We start from the raw sequence: 14,372 nt of genomic DNA on the forward strand, positions 1-14,372 counted from the left end.
AGCTTTAATGTGTCTTTGTGTAGCTCACAGTTGCCTCTTGTGTTTGTTCCCTTTTTTTATTTTACAACAGGCTGAAATATAGTTTTTATTATTTATATTTTACTGCTGCACTAAAAAAAAAAAAAAAAAGCTCCGCGAAGGAGTTGCCTTGGAAATATCTGTACGGCTTTTGTGCACATGCGCAGACGGGAGATGCCATATTGGAACGGGGGCAGCAGAAGCAGCTGAAAGACGTCGCTCGCGTTGCTGTGCTCGGGCTCACGCGAACGAGGAGAAGAGAGAGAGAGAGAGGGAGAGAGAGAGAGGGAGAGAGAGAGAGAGAGAAAACAGAGGGGGTCTCGAGAAGGAGAGGCGACGGGGGAAACTTGGACAGGTAAGACGGACAGGTGACGGAGGCTTTTTCCGTGGTTTCGCTGCGTCGCTTTTAATTTCGTTATGTCGACGGAATAAAAACACGCGCAGACTTTTGTTTCTCCTCCTCCTCGAGCTCAAGGAAACGAAAACGCGAAGCGCTCGAGAGGCGGTTTCTGTGGAAACCAGAAAAATAGTCGCCAAGTTGTTCAAAGTGTCTCTCGCGCGCCGTCATTAACAGCTTTCGGCCGGCTCGAGGACGCTGTCTCGTGGGACTCGCTGCTAACATCGTTGTTTTTTGTACCCCCCCCCCCCCCCCCTCCCCTCTTCTCACTGTTCCGCGTCCCTCGCGCAATTAAAGTGCGCGAGAGATAACGCGCGTTTGGGAGAACCTGCAGCACAAATGTCATTTCATGTCAGCGTCCAGAGCCCGTGACGCAATTGCTGCTCGACGTGCACGCGAAGTTGTTTTTGGCACGCTCGCGTACAGAAACGACTTCTGCTCCACGTGAGTCATTTTGGGGGGATTTTTTCGCGCGTCACCCCCGAGGTGCGTGCCACGGGAAAACACCGGACACTGCCAAAAATGTCAACGCACTTTCAACATGGCGGGGTTGGGTACTACGGTGTTCGGAGGAGGTGTGTGTGTGTGTGTGTGTGTGTGTGTGTGTGTGTGTGTGTGTGTGTGAGGGGGGGGTGCTGCTGCGCCTTTGGAAAATCTTTGAACGAGGAAAAAATCCAACGGCGGCAGATAACGCGCCCGGTTCGGTTTCTTTGGATGCGCACACGCGGGGCGGAATCAATTAGATCCAAAGTGTGCTCTCCGCGGTTCCGTGGGAGTTTTTTTCCGCTGCAGTTGTGAGTGTGCAAAGTACACCAGCGGAGTGGCTGCCTGCCTGCCTGCCTGGCTGCACGGCTGCCTGCCCTGGCTACACCCCTCACTGCCTCATCTTCCTCATGTGCACTTCACGTTTCCTCTTTCACTTTTATCCAAAAAAGGCTCGCGCTCACGCCTCATGTCCGTTACATTAAACCCGGATTAATATCCCAATAAACCCCCCGACAGCAGGGCGATTTCACCCCCTTTTGTGTGTGTGTGTAATCTAGATTAATAGTAGATTAATATGTTGATGATTGCATATTTCTCCCCCCACTTTGTTGTTTCTCTTTTGGGGTAAATTTGCAGATGTTTGGGTTAAACCGCGCGTAAAGGCTATCTGCGTAATTACGTCTCTTTTGCGCGGCTGCTCCGCAAATCCGAGGGTTTTTTAACAGCTTTGCGTTATTCGCGGGTTCCTCCTCCAGATTAAATCCGTCACCATAATGAACAGAAACAATAAAGCCCGTGGACTTCTTGTTGCTCCAAAGATCTATTTTGTCTTCTCCCGTGGAGCTGAGGAGGAGTGGGGACGGGTGAGCGCTAACATGCCCCAAAAAGAGCACTTATAAGGGGACATGTGATGCGTCTTCTCCACGTGGGGAGATCAATAAGAGGAGTCCTGCTGCACCGATACAACATTGATGCTTTGGACTGTGTCCTTGTGTGTTTGCCGCCACTTATCTGTTTTTAATTCATCATTTAGCTGCTTTTGATGAAGGCATTGTCTGTTAATCTGAGAACCAGGAGGAGGAGGAGGAGGAGGAGGAGGTCTCTAAAGAGGTCAAACCAACTCTCTGCTGACCGCCTCCTGGGTGTCAAAGCTGCAGGTTGTGCAGTACGCGTTTGTGTTTGTGTAGGAAGTCGTTTGTCAGAAAAGTCCAAGGTGAAGTCTGTAAATGTCTTGTTTTGTCAGAACTCCCAAAATATTCAATTTCATACGACGTGAAACAAAGAAAAGCAGCTTTTTCTGCCATTTTTGCAAAGAAAAGCAGCTTTTTCTGCCATTTTTGCATAAAAAAAGACTTTTTTGACCAATTTAATACAACGTGAAACCGAATGCGTAGTTTTGATCTATTTATAGTAGTTTTATGTCCCTTTGTGGTGGTTTTATGTCTTTTTTTAGTCGTTTTATATAATTTTTTTAGTAGTTTTCATCTATTTATATTAATTTTATGTCCTTTTGAGGTGGTTTTGTGTCTTTTTTTAATCGTTTTCTATCCTTTTTTAGTAGTTTTCATCTATTTATATTAATTTTATGTCCCTTTGTGATGGTTTTGTGTCTTTTTTTAATCGTTTTCTATCTTTTTTTAGTAGTTTTCATCTATTTATAGTTAATTTATGTCCCTTTGCCGAGGTTTTGTGTCTTTTTTAGTCGTTTTATGTGCATTTTAGTAGTTTTCTATCCTTTTTTTAATAGTTTTCATCTATTTATAGTTATTTTATGTCACTTTGTGGTGGTTTTGTCTTTTTTTAGCCGTTTTCTATCTTTTTTATAGTAGTTTTTATGTAAAAACGCTTCAAAGTGCTTTATATTCATGTTATAAATGAAGCCAAGTCTACTTACAAACCCAATGTGAAACATGAAACTTTGAGTTTTCCTTTAACTGAATGAACCCTTCTGTAAAACACCGTCACAGAATAAACAGTTATAAAAAAACATGCTGAAAAACCTTAAAAAAGCACCTTGAAATGATTCAAAAGTGCTTTAATTCATCTGAATGTTTCCTGTTCAAACCTTCAGTAGAAATGGAAACTTAATCACTTCTTAATAAAACGTCAGGAAGCTGAATAAACTCCATAAAAGAGCGACATAAGTGACCGTCTCTGGTCCGACATGGGGGCAGTTTGCTGTTTATCATCATCTCATACAGCCCAGCGAGCCATCACACACACACACACACACACACACACACACACGCACACACACGAAAACAAAGGGCAAACTGTTGCATCGAGGGCCTCCTGTCGCCAAGAGGAAACAACTCTTGGATGGGTCTAAGAGAGGAGAACCTAATAGGGAGTAATGCAATAAAACCCCGAGCCCGTGCCCTCGTTAATCTCCTAATCCCCCATTAGAGCTGTGGCAGGGATGGGTTTAGGGAAAGGCAGGGCAGGGGGACAACATGTGGATGCCCGGCGACCCATCAGGGAGCTAATCAATAAAAAAAACAGGCTCAATCTGAGTCCGCGGGGGCAACAAATGTCCTGAGATTAACTCTCCCAGACCACTTTAATCCCCCCGGTGACCAATCTGGACCTTCCTCCAGGGCGCTGCAGGGCCGGTAAGCTCCACCGAGCACAAACGCCGCTGCTGCTGCTGCGCCCAAAGTAAAAAAGTGGTTTCAGGGATAAAGACGGAGTTAACGTCGACGTCGACCTTTCTCAACAGAAGCCCGTGGATGCTTTTTCGGCTCCAGAGGGTTTAGAAAAACTGGTTTAACCAACTCAGCGTGCGTCTCAACTCCCGATTGTTTCCATTATCGATCGATCTGCGGATTATTTTCTGGATTAAATGGTTTTAAATGTCAGAAAAGTCCAAGGTGAAGTCTGTAAATGCCTTGTTTTGTCAGTCAGAACTCAAAATATTCAATTTAATACGACGTGAAATCAAGAAAAGCAGCTTTTTCGGCCATTTTTGCATTGAAAAGCAGCTTTTTCGGCCATTTTTGCAAAGAAAAGCAGCTTTTTCAGCCATTTTTGCATTGAAAAGCAGCTTTTTCTGCCATTTTTGCATTGAAAAGCAGCTTTTTCCGCCATTTTTGCATTGAAAAGCAGCTTTTTCTGCCATTTTTGCATTGAAAAGCAGCTTTTTCTGCCATTTTTGCAAAGAAAAGCAGCTTTTTCTGCCATTCTTGCAAAGAAAAGCAGCCTTTTCTGCCATTTTTGCATTGAAAAGCAGCTTTTATTGCCATTTTTGTAAAGAAAAGCAGCTTTTTTAGCCATTTTTGCATTGAAAAGCAGCTTTTCGGCCATTTTTGCATTGAAAATTAGCCTTTTCTGCCATTATTGCATTGAAAAGCAGCTTTTTCAGCCATTTTTGCATTGAAAAGCAGCTTTTTCAGCCATTTTTGCATTGAAAAGCAGCTTTTTTCTGCCATTTTTGCATAAAAAAAAGACTTTGTCGACCGATTGTTGCAACTATGTAATAAAAGATGCTTAAAGTTTCCTTTTTAATGTAATTATTCGTTATAACGTCACTTATTTTAGAGGCAGGAGGAGGATTCAGCTGTAAAGTTTCATTTCTGTCTGAATGAGAACATTCTTTAAGTCCTGAGGGGAAACGGCATCGACTCCAGAAGAGTTAAATACGTGACCTTCTTTAAATTCCCCAGGACTTTTAAAAGTTTAAATGCGTCAAAGTTGAATCTCTCCGCAACAAGTTTAGAAAAAACTCGCACAGGAAGCTTTAAACATACGGTTAAACTTGACTTTTCTGGTATTTTCTAACTGTGATTAGTTAAGATGCGTTACTTTAGCACTAAAAAGGCTTTTTTGGGTGCTTCATATCCTTTAAAAGTGCTTTAAATTCAGGTTTTATATGAAGCAAAGTCACTAAATAAACAGGTCACATGGTTTTGTGTCTTTGTTTAGTCGTTTTCATCTATTTATAGTTATTTTATGTCGCTTTGTGGTGGTTTTGTGTCTTTTTTTAGTTGTCTTCTATCTTTTTTTAAGAGGTTTTCAACTACTTATAGTAGTTTTATGTCCTTTTATGGAGGTTTTGCATCTTTTTTTGTTGTTTTACAGTTCTATACAGTGTTTTTTTGTCTCATTGTGGTCATTTTACATCTATTTTAGTGGTTTTCAACAATTTAATAGTAGTGTTATGTCTTTTTTTAGTCATTTTCTATCCTTTTTTAGTAGTTTTCATCTATTTATAGTAGTTTTATGTCCCTTTGTGGTGGTTTTGTGTCTTTTTTTAGTCTTTTTCTATCTTTTTTTAGTGGTTTTCATCTATTTATAATAATTGTATTTCACTTTGTGGTGGTTTTCTGTATTTTTTTAGTTGTTTTCTATCCTTTTTTTACACAAACAAGTGTGAAAAGTGCTTTTAATTCAGGTTATATATGAAGCCAAGTCACAAAATAAACAGTTCAGATGGTTTCGTGTCTTTTTGTAGTTGTTTTCATCTATTTATAGTAGTTTTATGTCTCTTTTTAGTCATTTTCTATCCTCTTGTAATAGTTTTTTATCTATTTATAGGAGTTTTATGTCCCTTTTGTGGTGATTTTGTGTTTTTTTTAGTCGTTTTCATCTATTTATAGTAGTTTTATGTCCCTTAGTGATGATTTTGTGTCTTTTTTTAGTCATTTTCTGTCCTTTTTTTAGTAGTTTTCATCTATTTATAGTAATTTTACGTCCCTTTGTGGTGGTTTTGTCTTTTTTTTTAGTAGTTTTTATTTAAAAAATGCTTAAAAGTGCTTTAAATTCAGGTTATAAATGAAGCCAAGTCTAATTACAAACCCAATGTGAAACATGAAACTTTGAGTTTTCCTTTAATTGAATGAACCCTTCTGTAAAACACAAACTTCTGTAAAATATACATGAAAAGTCTTAAAAATGCACCTTGAAATGATTCAAAAGTGCTTTTAATTCATCTAAATGTTTCCTGTTCACACCTTCAGTAGAAATGGAAACTTAATCACTTCTTAATAAAACGTCAGGGAGCTGAATAAACTCCATAAAAAGAGACATAAGTGACCTTTTATAGATTGCAGAAGTTCACTAGGATGATAAATATGTCGGGTGTATTTTGGGGAAATGAGCAACGCGGTCCAAAAGTATTTGGACAATGACACATTTCCTGTTTCCTTGGCTCTGACCTCGATCCCGCTCATCGCATCTGAAATGAAACAACTTTCAGTTTTCAGTGTTTTCACACGTGGAGGAAGGAGAAGGAACGGGTGGGACACGAGAGAGGCCCCGCGGAGGCTCTTTTCACTGGTTTTCAGCTATTTATAGGAGTTTTATGTCTTTTTTTAGTCTTTTTGTGTCTTTTTTTAGTTGTTTTCTATCCTTTTTTAGTAGTTTTCATCTATTTATAGTAGTTTTATGTTCCTTTGTGGTGTTTTGTGTCTTTTTCTAGTCCTTTTCTATTATTTTTTTAGTCGTTTTCTATCCTTTTTCTAATAGTTTTCACCTATTTATAGTAATTTTATGTCCCTTTGTGGTGGTTTTGTGTCTCTATTTAGTCGTTTTCTGTCCTTTTTTAGTAGTTTTCATCTATTTATAGTAGTTTTATGTTCCTTTGTGGTGTTTTATGTCTTTTTATAGTCCTTTTCTATTCTTTTTTAGTCGTTTTCTATCCTTTTTTTGTAGTTTTCATCTATTTGTAGGAGTTTTATGTCCCTTTGTGATGATTTTGTGTCTTTTTTTGTCGTTTTACAGTTCTTTATAGTTGTTTTTTGTCTCATTGTAGTCGTTTTACATCTATTCATAGTGGTTTTCATCTATTTATAGCCGTAATATGTCCATTTTTAGGCATTTTTAATCTATTTATAGTAACTTTGTGTCCCTGATTGGTGTTTCTGTGTCTCTTTATAGTTGTTTTTATGTGCATTTTAGTAGTTTTCTTCTATTTATAGTAGTTTTGCGTTCCTTTGTGGTGGTTTTGCCTCGTTTTTTAGTCGTTATACAGTTCTATATAGTGGTTTTCAGCCATTCTGCACCTCATTGTGGTGATTTTGTGGTTGTTTTGCATGTCTTTGTAATCGTTTTGCATCAGATTTCTGTAAGTTAGCATCCCAGTGATTGTTTTGCATCTATCTGTAGACGTAGCTCACGTTGCAGTCATTGTGCATGTTTTTGGTCGTCTCTTGAATCATTTATTGTCTCTTTACCATTGATTTAGTGTTTTTTTCCAGCAACATTTTGTGACTCTGTGCCTGTGCCCATTCAGTAATCCATCCATGAGTGTTGGACCAGCTGCTGTTGTTTTTTTTTTAATACATATTGCGTCCAATTACTGGGCAGCGCAGAAGCACAATGACAGGGCTTCAGTTCTGATACTTTTCATCTGATGTGGTCGTTAAAAGCCTCGTACCGAAGCTCAGCAGCACTTTGAACACAGCGTTTCATTTAAGGTTAACGTGATGGAGTACAGAGCCAAAACAATACCAACATTCATGAATGTCAGCGTATGTAAGGGCTCTAGAATAAAGGGCCCCCCACGGGTTCTTGAAATCCTTAAAAGTTTGTGAATTTGAGGGTTAAAAAGCTAGTTTTTGGGTCATTTATTCCTGGAAATATGAACACGTTCAAGCTTCTGTAAACCTAGTTCTCATTACAAAAGTTTCTACAGTAAACAACATTCATCTGTGTCTAAACTACGTCACGCTGGGGTTCCTGAATTTAAAGGAAGTGGGGCTGGAAAGTCCTTAAATATGGTGTTTACTGTACGAAGGTGTGGAAACCCTGAGGACATTTCCATTAGGGCCGGGCTGCAATAACCATCATGTTCATTGGTGAAGTGGTTAGCACTGTCGCCTCACAGCGACATCACGGCCTGGGCCTTTCTGTGTTGAGTTTGCATGTTCTCCCCGTGTCTGCGTTGGTTTTCTCCGGGTTCTCCGGTTTCCTCCCACAGTCCAAAGACGTGCAGGTGTTCGGTTCATTGATGACTCTAAATCACCCTTAGGTGTGAATGGTTGTCTGTCTCTGTTCGTCTCTATGTGCCCTGTGATAGACTGGCGTCCTGTCCAGGGTGGACCCCGCCTCACGCCCGATGTCAGCTGGGATCGGCTCCAGCCCCCCCGCGACCCCGACCCTGGGATAAGCGGTTAAAGATGAATGAATGATTATATTTTTGACAAATAGATTCAATCGTTAAGTGAATAAAAATATTCTAAAATAGTGAAAAATGTTCCCAGAGCTCAAAGTGAAGTCTTCAAACTCTTCAAATGTCTTCAAAATATTAACCTTACAGTCCAATTTGACCGAAAACGAGCTTTTCTGCTCATCAACTGATCGTTTTAACGTTCATTTCTGTTTGATGCAACAATAAAAACACCGCATCAAAGTCTCAACACGTCACTCAGCCTTCAGATCACATTACTGAAGTGTCAGAACAAGCAGATGCAGATCTCTACCTCTGTGATAGCAGGGGAAAAACAGACGCTAAAGGGGAAATTTAAGGGAAAAACCAGGTTCAAGAGCTGCGGTGAACTTCTCCTCACACTGTCTGATAGGAGTGTTAGAGTGCGCTTTAATGAGCTGCAGAGGACGGCGTGCTGACGACAGAGATGTGTCAATGCTGCTGCCGGGCTCTTGGGTAAGAAACACTGATAGTCTGTTAGGGGTGAGGGGGAGCGAGCGGCGTCATGTGAGCCAATTTAGCTCAGCTCGTTGTTTACGCAATGCATGTTTGCTGGAGCCACTGTGGGATGTCAGGGGTGTGTGTGGTGCAAACACTCTGCGGGGGGGGGGCTGTTTGTGGAGACTGTCACTGGCTCCGTAGCAGCCGCACGGTTCTGTAAATACACTCGGCTCAAACTGAAGCTTGAGAGTTGTCTGTTTTCATTTCCTTTAGGATTTCGAGGGTCTTTTGGACGCAGGATTGTTGGATTCTCACATTTTCCATCTTGTTTGTTTGTTTGTTTGTTTTCCTTCTCCTCTCTGGGAACATCTCAGGATGTCGTCTCATCACAGAATAAGGATATTTTCTGCTCTTCTGCGTGTTGATTTGAAAGGCTGAGAGCGACAACCTGATCCCGGAGTTGTTTTTTTGTGGCTTAAACGGACGGAGGGCTCGCTGCGTAGCCTCTGTGTTAATTGCCAGGGTGATGAAAGTGGGTGGAAGTCAGGGAGTGAGTCACTGGGGATGTTACCGCATGACCTACTGTCGGACAAAACCACCAGGCAAGTAGCAAACAAGGTCTGTTGTTGTGAAGATGATTGTTTTCACAGATTTTTGTGCAGATTATTTAGAAAGAAAGCAAGTTTTAGATGATGTTTGTCTGTTTTTCAGTCTGTTTCTGCCTCGGACTCTTTGCTTTAAGACTTGAAAACGCTATTTTTTCCCCCTGTAATGCACCTTTAGATAAGTTTTGATTTCTGTTGATTGTTTTCACAGATTTCTGTGCGGGTTATTCAGAAAAAAAGCTGTTTTAAGTTAGGTTTGTCGGTTTTTCAGTCTGTTTCTGCCTCGGACTCTTTGCTTTAAGACTTGAAAATGCTATTTTGTAATGCACCTTTACATAAGTTTTGATTTTCTTATATAAAACTTGTACACGGAGTGAATTGAGAATTGAGAAACGCAGGTATAAAAGGCTGAGGCATCGGGTTGGGTCGTGGTTACAGTGAGACCTGTTTATACTCGGATTTTTAACTTGAACTTTTTGAGTAATTTGGTCGATTGACAGAAAGTAAGTGCAAACTATTTTGACGATTGTGAGGATTTGCTTGTTTTCTGTTTTATAAAGCTGAATATCTTTCAGTTCATTCTTTATTACAAAGACAAAGCACATTAGTCAACACTACTCTGAATGTTCCAGCCAACTTTAGTCCGTTAGTGTGATGCTTTGAGACCAGAGCAACAGGAAACAGCAAGATATCAGTACAGTAACGCATCAACGAGATCCACGTTCAGTGCGTGTACACGAACACAAAGCACCCAAACACAGTCGAGCGTAACTGATTACAGCCTTCTGACACGTGCAAACACGCCGAGCAACAATAAACAATAAGGCATGGATGAAATACAACAACCATGATGGAGATAAAATGTTAAAAGGTACAGTACAAGTTAGTAAAACGGGGATATGACAAAATATCTTTGGACAAGGACTCTGGGAAAATGGTCATTTTATATCGAGTAATCGATAATATAATGCGGATTAATCTACAATGAAAATAAGCCGCAAATTTATAGAGTGAGGCTTTAACTGTCATCGTGTAACAAGATGAGATGTGCCGCGGAGTGTTTGAATCATCGTTGATCGCGTTTGCTTCACTATAATCAATCAGAGTTCAACGTTAACGCTTAATTTGGAGCGATCGCACACCAAACATGAAGGGGACAGCTGCTCTATGGATGAAATAATTATATCTGGCCAAAATAGCACGGTGGTGTAGTGGTCAGCACTGTCGCCTCACAGCGAGAAGGTTCCAGGTTCGCATCCCGGCTGGGACCCTTCTGTGTGGAGTTTGCATGTTCTCCCCGTGTCTGCGTGGGTTTTCTCCGGGTTCTCCGGTTTCCTCCCACAGTCCAAAGACGTGCAGGTGTTCGGTTCATTGATGACTCTAAATCACCCGTAGGTGTGAATGGTTGTCTGTCTCTGGTCGTCTCTATGTGTCCTGTAATACACTGGCGTCCTGTCCAGGGTGTACCCCGCCTCACGCCCGATGTCAGCTGGGATCGGCTCCAGCCCCCCCGCGAAGATGAGGGGGGTTGAAGATGAATGAATTAATGAAAAATAGCATAAAAAGCTAACAGTTATCTTTACATGGCAAAGGATAAAATGTTTTAAAATGCCACGGGAGTTCATATTGATAGACTTTTACCTGTTTGAGTTATTTTAAGACCCACTTTTGACAAAGAAACGTTGCTAATTGATGCATTAATTAGCCTCACTAATGACCTCATTAGTGAAACTGATTGTGCTTAATATGTCATGGTGATTATAGCCCGACATGAGACGGCTCAAGTCCCTCCTGTACGAAACATATCCCCCTCTTTTACCTTCCATATTAAGCTGCAGCGACATTATTCTGCAGGTCCGTGTTATTCCCTCTCCACAGTTGCCAGAATGAAAATTTCCAATTTGTCGGGCCTGTTGTCTCGCTCGTGCCTTTCCAGTCTTTCCACTTTGTTCGACTCTGATTGGTTATCTGATGTAGTTTTGCTGTGGTATGCAAATGCAGGCAGCCTGGCAGACAATCTGCATAACCTGATATCACAGAACACGGGCTGAAGAGGCAGAGGTTGGTCTGCAATTAAACACAATAACAAGCTCTCGTCTTTGCTTTAATGAGGCTGAAAATTAGTGTTGGAAAACCGCAAGATCTTCTCTTTTGTTCCTTTCTGTGTTGTTGCTTTTGCTTCTAAGTGGTTACGGCTGCGGGGCTTTTTTGCTCTGGACTTCCCCAGAGATCAGCTGTCTTTTCCTTGGATCTTATGTGGGTGAAGGGATAGTTTGGATTTTTTTGAAGTGTGGTTGGATGAGGTGCTTATCCGCAGTCGGTGTGTTACCGACAGAAGAAGCCGGTGAACACGCCCCCGGTTTGGAGAAGCAGACAGGAGGACAGGTACAGAAGCTAAATGTCCTGCTGTGGAAATCTGAAACAAACTTCCAGAAAACTGCAGATCTGCTGCAACTCTTAGGGCGCACTCACACTGTCCTTCCACACCGTTCCCCGTGCTTTAGGGTCCTTGTCCCCCCCTCCAGGCCCGTTTGTACTCACACTACCTGGGCCTCGGAGAATGCTTCTTGCTGCCTATACGTCATCACACCGTAACACGTCACACGCATTGATGACGTCATGGCGATGCGTGGCTTTGTTTCCAAATCTTTCCGTAGACCTCGGAGTTTTTGTGCGTCTTGTCGACTGCTTTTGAATCTTTTCATCGACCAAATCTGCAGTAAACACTCCACCTCCGCATCACACCAACGTGAACCTTTCGCCGCCATTGTTGTTGTTGTTAAATGTCCGCGCATGGTCCCTCCTTCTTTTTTCTATGTCCCAACAGGCGCACATAAATTACGTCAGAGCCGCCGTAGGCCTCGTGCTCGTGCTCGTACATGTGCAAACGTGCTCTACAAAAGCCCACCTCTCTCAGACGGGCCGTGGACGGCCAGCTGGCCGCAGTTATGCGCGGAGCGGTTGCACTCACACTGGTCAAACGCACTAGGCTTTAGCCCAAAAACCTGTTTTGGCGCGGTGCGGAAGGACAGTGTGAGTGCGACCTAAGTTCTTCTAAATCAAGACTGAAGCCTTTTCTGTTTGCAGCAGCTTTTCAGTAAACTGCACTATCACCATCTTAAATATATATATTATAAATGACCTTTTATGCGTTTTAAATCTTTTATATGTTTTATGTGTTTGTTTTCACCAACGCTTCTGTTTCATTTAAAGCACTTTGTATTACCCTGTTGTTGAATTGTGCTGTACAAACAAACCTGCCTTGCCTTGCCGCCCCCGTCCTCCGCGGTACATGTCTTATCTCCTGTGCCTGCCCTCTTGTCTCTATCTATTCTAGTATCTGCTGTAGGTAACACACTGAATATGGAAAAATCAGAACGATCCCTTTAAGGATTCTTGAAGTGGCATTCTTCTCTTTTTCAGCAGCGGCGGTGGTTACTGTTCATACAAACACCCACTTCTTCTGTTTATTCTGAATGCAACAAGCATCATTTCCTGTCTTTCATTTTCCAGGGAAATTCTTGCCAAACAGTGGGTGTTTTTTAAAAAAGTCAAAGCTTTTATGAACTCGTCTTTATTCTTTGTCATGGCAGAAGCTGTGGTGAACAAAGGGCAGTTCGGACTTTAACTCTACGCATGTGTCTTTTCTGCACCAGAGCTGTCACGCAAAGTGAGAGATGCAGCGAGGGAGGAACTGACACACCTCAGGTCGAAGGTTAAACGCTGACGAGGAAGCGGAGGTGCAGGATGCAGTCTCTCGCCCAGGAGCAGCCGTTGGCGCTCACGGCACTGAAGTCACACTATCCGACCAATGGGAAAGAAGAAGAGGTGAAAACAGGTGAGGAGGCCCTGAAGCGTTACACCAGAGGGGATCTTTCTATCGATGATGATGGAGGAGGTCTAGAAAAACAGCTCTGATGAAATCCACTGCGTTATTCTGACTGTTTAGTCTCATAATGATGATATAAATGTCAGTACACGAATGCACTTAGGGCGCACTCACACTGTCCTTCCGCACCGTGCCCCGTGCTTTAGGGTCCTTGTCCCCCCCTCCAGGCCGTTTGTACTCACACTACCTGGGCCTCGGAGAATGCTTCTTGCTGCCTATACGTCATCACGCCGTAACACGTCACACGCATTGATGACGTCATGGCGATGCGTGGCTTTGTTTACAAATCTTTCCGTAGACCTCAGAGTTTTTGTGCGTCTTGTCGACTGTTTTTGAATCTTTTCATCGACCAAATCTGAAGTAAACACTCCACCTCCGCATCACACCAACGTGAACCTTTCACCGCCATTGTTTTAAATGTCCGCGCATGGTCCCTCCTTCTTTTTTCTACGTCCCAACAGGCGCACAGGAAATGACCTCAGAAATCTAGGCCTCGTGCTCGTACATGTGCAAACATGCTTTACAAAAGCCCACCTCCCTCAGACGGGCCGTGGACGGCCAGCTGGCCGCAGCTATGCGCGGAGCGGTTGCACTCACACTGGTCAAACGCACTAGGCTTTAGCCCAAAAACCTGTTTTGGCCCGGTGCGGAAGGACAGTGTGAGTGAGCCCTTAAAGTACCTTTTGCTTCATTGGGCAAAAAAAAAATCCATAATAACCTGTCATCATATTTTAATTCAAATGTTCTGAGAGAAAACTGGACTTCTGCAGCTCCTCTTGGCTGTTTTCAGGAGAAATCGAACCCGTGATGGGAGACAGTGTCCGATCACAGGTCATTTCAGAGAGAGAGAGAGAGAGGGCGTTCCTATTGGCTGCTCTACAGATGCAGATGCACGTCCCTTCAGACGGTGAAAGCCTGATTCGATGGAGGAAAATACGGCAGAGAAAGTTCCAGTGTTTGCAGCAGCTGCCTAAACCGCAAAGACAATTAAACGCAATAAAACACGTGTCAGTATCGGCAAAGCAGTTAAGATAAGGAGAGAAAATGCTGCTCGTAGTTTAGCCTTCTGCTAACTGCATGTGTTTCTGCGGCCCGAGCCTTGAATCTCAGGCTGTCGTCACAGAGACCTTTACAAAGGGACGGTAATTCTCATAGAATTGCTGCTATATAACATATTCAGGCTGCAGTGATGACTGTCCAAAACATGAGGACAGAGAGGGGAGAACTGCAGGAGGAGGCTGCGTTTTACTATTCTGGTGTTGTTGTTTTTTTTGCCTTTTCTTTGACACCTGCTTTAACAGATCATTTAAACCCTGCACAAGCAAAATACTCAAATCTGAGTCTGGGTTGGTTCCTGCTACAGTGTCTCCAGGACCACGTTTTACCACAAGG

At 42.4% G+C, this 14,372-nt stretch overlaps 1 protein-coding gene across 2 annotated transcripts in view; it reads left to right on the forward strand.

Moving 5' to 3' along the window:
• The first annotated feature begins 256 nt into the window (after window positions 1-256).
• sfmbt2 (Scm like with four mbt domains 2) overlaps window positions 257-14,372 on the forward strand; it is a 63,787-nt gene continuing 49,671 nt past the window's right edge. For both annotated transcript variants that reach the window (XM_083934825.1, XM_083934826.1), the window contains exons 1-2: window positions 257-373; window positions 12,748-12,929. In XM_083934825.1, coding sequence (XP_083790951.1) covers window positions 12,839-12,929 — 91 coding nt within the window. In that variant the 5' untranslated portion in view covers window positions 257-373; window positions 12,748-12,838. The remainder of the gene's footprint in view (window positions 374-12,747; window positions 12,930-14,372) is intronic.

This window comes from Echiichthys vipera (genome assembly GCF_963691815.1).
Source record: "Echiichthys vipera genome assembly, chromosome: 20".
NCBI classification, from domain to species: domain Eukaryota; kingdom Metazoa; phylum Chordata; class Actinopteri; order Perciformes; family Trachinidae; genus Echiichthys; species Echiichthys vipera.